We start from the raw sequence: 7,577 nt of genomic DNA on the forward strand, positions 1-7,577 counted from the left end.
AACCAACAATTACAGACTCCTTTAAACACATCTTAGTACTCCTTTATTAGATTTCCAAAACCAGAACAGAACAACAATGACAGCTGCTGCTTTTCACATTCACATGGCACAAACACCGATGGAGAACAACTTCCTGCTCTACTGTGATAATTTAACACTGTCTGTGAAGGGACCATGCTGTGAGGATGCAGTTCTTTGAAGAAAACGCACACCAGTCCTGTTGAAAAACCTCTGTGTCAATGATTCGCTACGTAGACTATGCGCTTCCTATGCCAGTCTCCATAAACCCGTCACGCTACGTTCTTGGCGGCAGCAGTATTAACAGTGGAGAATAAACCCCTTTCCTCACGCTCAACCAAATAAACAACCCGATGTTTATAGGCCGAGAACAGGGAGCGCCCGGCGCCGACCCCTCTACCTCAGGCGTATGCAGTCGATCTCCTCGGTTACCCGCATGGAGGACGTCCGCATGTCCATCTCGTCCGTGGTCTTGCTCGGGGCGTAGCTGGACCTCCAGCGGAGCAGCACGATCTTGCGGAGGTGCTTGACGGTGTTGTTCTTGACGCTGACGAAGCAGAGGGTGTTGATCATGCTGTTGCTCATGGTGATGCACTCGATGATGTAGAAGGCGATCAGGGAGTGCCTCTGGCGCGAGATGAGGGTGGGGTGGAAGTCGCGCAGGATGGTGAAGCCGTAGTAGGGGGCCCAGCAGAGGAAGTAGGCCGTCAGGATGCCGATGAGCACCACCACCGTCCTGCGGCGGCAGCGCAGCCTCTTCCTGATCTGCTCCGTCTGGAAGCCCGGCACGCTCTTGAACCACAGCTCCCGCGAGATGCGCGCGTAGCACAGCGCCATGGTCACAACGGGCCCCACGAACTCCACGGCGAAGATGAACAGGAAGTAGGAGCGGTAGTAGAGCTGCTGGTCCACGGGCCAGATCTGGGCGCAGAAGATCTTGTTCCGGGTGGCGCCGTGGGGGTACATGGTCTCCGAGGCAAAGTAGGCGGAGGGTATGGAGATCAGGATGGGCACAATCCACACCCCCAAGATCAGGCAGTAGGCTGTTTGATACTTCATACGTGGCCTCAGGGGATGAACAATCGCCATATACCTAATAATGGGAAGTCAGTAATGTCAGTGTCATCATGTCACTAATAAGGGACTAATAATTAAACAGAAATGTAAAAAAAAAAACACCTTTTGTCCTGGTAGCTCTGCCTATGCTTTTAGTTTCTAATCCCTTTGTTATTGTTAGCAAGCTACAAGCTATCCTTATAAATTAATGAATAAAAAGCCAGCAAAAACTAAAAGCAAGTAAACAAACTTCAGAATCTCTGCGCTGTTTCATGAACATTTAAACTTCAGAATCAGAATCAAATTATATCAATGAATCAATATTTGATAAATCTGGACAGGAACAAAAAACAATTAGCCACAAATTCGAACAATCTGTGGGTCTGTGCGGCAGCAGCGACATGCAGAGGAGGTTCAGTGGTAAGGAGCAGGACTTCTAACTGAACATCTGATGGTTCAGTTCCCTACTGGGCCCCTGCTGTTGTGCAAGGTACTCAACTCATAATTGCCTCAGTAAATATCTAGCTGTATAAATGGATACAATTGTAAGCTGCTATGTTAGTTGCTCTGGATAAGAATGTAATGACTGTAATGTAATGAATATATTAAAAAAATGCTGCTCATGTTCATGATGTAAGGGATAATCATGCTTTTTGAAAATAAAATTGGTACTAATTATACCTGTTGACATTAATTAATCAGTGAATCAATTGTTTGATTGTTAATTGAGCAAACAGTTGAAACTAATGACTGCTTTAAAGGTAATGCTTGTGCTAAGTCATGTCAGCTCCTCTATTTTCCACTCCCTAGCCATCAATAGTGTAACCATGACTGTTAGCTAAGAGCTGCTCCAATTAGCCTGTATTAAAATAGGTTTATTCTTTTCCTCTTAATACCAGTGGTGCAATAAGGGTCACTGCCTCTTGGGCCAGTTTTGGCACCACAACGATGAGGTAATGGCCCCTCAGTTGGACGCTGTCCAGTACCATCTGTACCAAGGCTAGTGAGTGGAACGTATAATGGAACAAGGCCATCATTTCTTAGGTACAGGCGTATGAGCCAAGCAAACCTGCAAGTCTTAACGCTGCATACCACAAATGGCACTGAGCACTCTCTGCAAATGCAGACACCACTGTCTGAACAAACAGTGCGCAAATCTGACAGACCATGACTGGCTGACATCTCCAGTCACCCCTGGCAGAGTTGATGTTCCCAGGGAACAATGATACCAGCTGGGCCTGGGCCCACTGCAGAATATTGCAGGTCATCCCACGGTGCAGCAGAGTCCCTACATGTCCCTAGTGACTGATCATGTGGTCTGTGTGTAGTAGGACCTGTTTCCCAGGGAGGCCTATAGGCAGCTAAGCTCTAAACAGTGTTTCTCAATCCTACTACTGGAGCCCCCCTGTCCTGCATATCCTCCATCTATCCTTCTATCTAACATGCTCTTGATTAAATCGGGCATGTTCAGCTAATCAAAAGTGCCACTGATGAGTTCAGTCAGGTAGGTAGAGCAGGGAAAGATGGAAAACGTGCGGAGCAGGATTGAGAATCAGCGCTCTAAGACATTTATGACTCATTCCATGTCAAATGATCTAAGGAGAGGAGGTTTTTACGCCAATTGTCTCAGAACTTGCCATTGTATCAGATAGTATAACGTGATGAAAGAAGGGTCCCTAAATTTAATGGTTGAATGGATAAATTAATTTTAATCAAGTCGGCCACCATTCTTCATGTTTCTTGTAAAAATCAATTATTTCAAAATTGTGACAGAGATGGAATTTCCTTTGTTACAGCAATATTTAAATGTCAAAGAAAAAAATCAATCAAAAACAGCCAAATGCCAATTTTTCAGCCTCTAAACCCCATAATTTTAACATTTAATTTAACAACATAAAACATAATCTCTCTACATCTGACAGATAGTATACATTAAAAGTACAAATAGTACAAGTGAAACTAAAAAATTCAAAAACATGGCAGATTGGTTGGGTCTAACATTGTGATGTTTTTTTTTTCTCTCAAAAGAATTACCTTTATTAAGCTTATTCTGTCTTTCAAATTACCAGCTCTACTTAGTACCATCTAGTGGGCATACCTGGTTCCAATATGAGACCCCAAAACTCAATAAATGAAATTCCTTTCACAGGAAAAAATCACAATTTTAGACCCAAAAAAATGTTCTTTGTCTTCCAAGACAAGTCCAGATCTGAGCTGAATTTTGAAATAATTGATTCTTACAGGAAACATCAGAAACAAAGATGGCCAACTTGGTCAAAATTAATTTACTTTTATATATGCAACCAATAAACACTTTCACAAAAAAAAAAAAAAAAAGTTAGAGGACATACCTCTCGTAGTAGTTTGCATCCTCTGACAGAGTGGCAGGAAGTTCTGAGACAGTGGGAATCGGGTCCAAGTGGATTGACCCTTCTATGTGGGTTCCACCACAGACTCACAAGCCGTTTGACACTGTAACCCTGCCTTTCAGATAGGCATTAAAGTAGAGCAGGGCTCTGTAAAGGGACATTGTCAAAAATCACACCATGAGTCAGAAAAGCTGGAAACAACCCCACCTCCAAGGCTTTCACAGTCTCTTCCATGATAACCATACTTCCATCCATCTCAGGTCCAAGCCAGAAGTGTTGAACCATTTCTGAAGAAGCCCAGAGAGAGAGGCTGGTGCCGGCTGTTGATACTCGAGATGCAAGACAAGGCCACCCAAGGGACAGTTGCATAAGCACTGTCTAGATCATTGCAACTTTTCTTTGGATGGATTACCTCTTGTTACTTTTGAATCTGGTGTCATGCCTACAAAGTTCAACAGCTGAGTCTGGGTTAGGTGCTTGTTCCAGACATTACCAGTGAAGCCCCGCTTGTTCATGTGGCTTAAGAGAGCACTTATCTGCTCGAAAGTGATGTCAGGAAGAAGCACAGATGACTCCTTTGTCCAGACAGTTCAAGACTGTCAGGACTGTATGCATATCATACAATACTGTCAAAGAATCCAGTGACAGCATATGCTGTTATTTTCACTAATATTCATCCACTTAGCTGACACTCTTTTCTAGAGTGACTTTCAGAAGTGCATATAAAAATCTAAGGGTAAGGGCAAAGACAGTGTGAAATCATAAATGTTACAATCTGATGAGAGAAATCAATACAAAACACACTGTTGTCACACTCAAATTGTCATTACAGAAAATTGTGCTTACTCAATGGTATTAACTACCATTAGCAATGTTGATAGCTAATTATTAGCCCTTTCAATGCATGACCAACAGGTATGCAGTTACAGTGACTCACTCATACAGAATGAATGGCTAGGCTCCTGTAATATCGCACAGGAACAGTTGTACAGGACTTTTTGGGTACAAAATATAATGTAAATGTAATAAAATATAACAAGATGTAATGTAAAATATAAAAGTTTTAAGGTAGTGTTAATTTTAGTGTTAATTTGCTATATGATTTACAACATAAAATACAGACAAGCATTGATCAACAAATTTTGACCCTTGCAACCTCACATTCTCAGCTATGGCACTTTCACAAGATGTACAGTACCACTTTATATTCTGCCACCACTGCCTTACAGTACATTAACTCCAAGTCCAGCTAATGACACTAATTTTTCCGTCTCTGCCTGCGCCTTTTACCATTTTTAATTGAAGTTGAAAGAATTACTTAGTTACTTACTCTAGTTACTGCAGAGAATTACATTACAGAGTATTTCATTCAGATGTACTACAGCATGGATAACTGTTGTCAAAAAATCTCAGCATTGTTGGATCAAAATTTAAGGTTTAAGGTACACAGAAGATGAATGAAAGGATGGAAAGGCAAGACTGAAATGGAAAATAAATCTTAACACAGAAACAAGGTCCTCTGAAAATAAATAACAGTTTATTCTCGTGGAAAGGTCTTCAGTAGCAGTAATTTTCTTCATCTGTTCATCGTGCCATCGATTTATTCTTTTTGAACTTATAAAACCTTTTCACAATGAATTTCTTGTCAATACTTTACACACAGTCCAATGTTCACAGCCAAAAATGTGAACGTATCGAACAAAAGATGATCTTCCGCTACTGTGCAGTGGCATGTATGGGTAACAGCCAAGGCAATGGAATGCATATGCAATGTGAATTTTAAGAGAGGTTTGCCTTCACCCAGGCACGCAATATATATTTTAAAATATTTTTAGGGCACGTCAACAGCGCTTAATGGAAGCAGAAATACAAAGCAACCGCCTCACCGCGGTGCCTGGGCTGCAATAAGACTGAGAATCTGTAATAATGACGGGCGACAGACTCTGCTTGGAGGCCAGTGGTGCATTCTAATGCTTTTACTTTTCTTCGCTTTTGTTTGGTTGCCAGGAAGTCACAGATTGTGTGACATTTGAATAAATGACACATCGTGTTCAAGTGATATGATGAAGATAGATTTACCACCACAATCATTCCCAAACTTTTACACACACAAGATGTGTGGCAGGAACATCAATAAGTGGCTGGACTGACGTGTGAGCATAATTCTGCATAAACTTGCAAGTGAAACAAATTAAAGCGCAAACTATACAACCAGGAACTTCATGTAAAAAAATTATGTATTGCAACATGACAAACATAATATGATCATCGTAGCAACAGTATACACAGCAAAAGCTACCAGCTACCTTTAACTAAGCTCCCTCCCTCTGCCACAAACATGCATTCAAACTTCAGGGTTCAGTCAGCTACACACTTAAAGTGACTAAATGCTATTCACTCACTTTGCTCTCATTAATTAGCTGACTTTTTGTTATTTTTAAAAGCAAGAAACAAGCTTGTAAGTATTTCGCAAACTACATAAGAATGTAAAGCTGCTTCTCTCTGCACCTGGTTTTGGCTCATTCAGTTCTGAACACTATCACTTAAGCCATTATCACTGTTTTATTGGTTCCTATTGATTTATGACCACTACCAACACCCTTGCAGTAAGCCACAATGATGTGCCATTTTCTAAGCCTCACAAGGATAATCAGCCATCAGCTTTTTGAATAGGTTTTTGTTCTTTTACTTCTTAAAAAAGATCTTGTTTCACATCCACCTTTTAAGCCTCATTAATATTGTCTATACTTAAACCAATTTTTGTCTTAACAATCCATCTCGTAATCAGAAGAATAATGAATATTAAAACCAGAATCAATGCATCTCCCTCCAAATGTTTCAAATGAACTCTGGTGCATATTTACCTTTACGAACGTATGTGTAAAATGTGGGATATGTAGTGTGCCCTGTAGTTTCTGGGCATCTGATAAGCAAATATTACATTATATCGTTGTTATTTAGCAGGCACTCTTATCCAGAGAAGCTTGCTTAGCTTACAAATTTATTCATTTATATAGGCAGTTGTGAGTTGAGTACCTTGCCCAAGGGGTACAACAGAAGTCCCCCAGCAAGAAATTCAGCCTTTTGATTACAAGCTCACTCTTTGCCACTGCACCATATTGCCGCTAATGAGTGCGGTATGTTTGGGAATCAATCAGCTGACCCGAAACCCACCTGTCAACAGCGATAGCCAGCAGTGCGTTGGTGGACACGTACAGAGACACTGTCCTGAGGTAGTTGATGGAGGCACACAGCATGAGTCCATGGTCCCAGGACAGCTGCTTCACCACGTAGTAATCCACCAGGAATGGGCAGCACACTATGGCCACGATGAAATCAGAGATGGCCAGGTTGGCGATGAGGAGGTTAGTGAGGTTCCTCAGTTTCTTGTAGCGTGCCAGGGTGGCGATGAACAGTAAGTTGCCCACACCACAGACCAGGATGATGCAGATGAGGACCACGCCGATGACTATGGTTGCCACAAAAAAGGCGCGGCCCTGCGTGGTGTCTGGCACCTCATCTGGCGGCACTTCGTAGTCTGTGTCGTAGTTGGCCACGAAAGGGTCCGGAATACTCCTGGAGAGATGGTCTTGGCTTACTGTGCACGCCACTGCGGCCAAGCTACTGCTGTTGGATTCATCCATGATTTCTGCGTTTGCAGTTTTCGCGAGATTGCTTATAGTTTTACAGCTCTGTCCTGGCAATTAAGAGCGCGCTGTGACCGCACGGCAAATCACAAGGCTCTGGTACTCATGGTGTTGCTGTGAGCGGGCAGAGAGTCTGCGTATCACTGAAAAACACGACATGTGGACCTGTAAGGCAAAGCACAGTGTTTTATATATGTGAACAGTTGAAAAAAATATTCAAGGAAAGGCCAGATTATTATAAAACCCCAGGAGAATATAAACAACAGGAAAAACATTAAGATGCTCCAATCAAACTGCTCTTCCAGATGCTCCAACATGCCCCTCATAAAGATTTAAAATGTAAACCACATGGATAAGATGACATCAATTGTCCATTACAATTGTTTGGCCATTTATATGTCAAAATATGGACAACTAACAATGTTGTTATTTAGGGTGTTTACTTAACACTCTAGAAAACCTATCAATATGTTAACTAAAAATTAAA

General features: G+C 41.9%; 1 protein-coding gene across 1 annotated transcript; it reads right to left on the reverse strand.

Annotated features, from left to right (window-relative positions):
- Positions 1–414: 414 nt before the first annotated feature.
- Positions 415–7,087, reverse strand: LOC118770559 (prokineticin receptor 1-like). The gene is made up of 2 exons (XM_036518344.1): positions 6,618–7,087; positions 415–1,111 (listed from the first exon to the last, which is right to left on the reverse strand). Exons 1-2 carry the CDS (start codon positions 7,085–7,087, stop codon positions 415–417), a joined length of 1,167 nt encoding a protein of 388 aa, XP_036374237.1.
- Between the last annotated feature and the right edge of the window lie 490 nt (positions 7,088–7,577).

Source organism: Megalops cyprinoides, chromosome 1 (genome assembly GCF_013368585.1).
Source record: "Megalops cyprinoides isolate fMegCyp1 chromosome 1, fMegCyp1.pri, whole genome shotgun sequence".
NCBI classification, from domain to species: Eukaryota; Metazoa; Chordata; class Actinopteri; order Elopiformes; family Megalopidae; genus Megalops; species Megalops cyprinoides.

Coding starts and splice junctions, on each gene's coding strand:
- LOC118770559 (XM_036518344.1), bottom strand. CDS start 7,087: ATGGATGAATCCAACAGCAGTAGCTTGGCCGCAGTGGCGTGCACAGTA. Junction 1,112..6,617: donor CTGGCTATCGCTGTTGACAG/GTGGGTTTCGGG, acceptor TCCCATTATTAG/GTATATGGCGATTGTTCATC.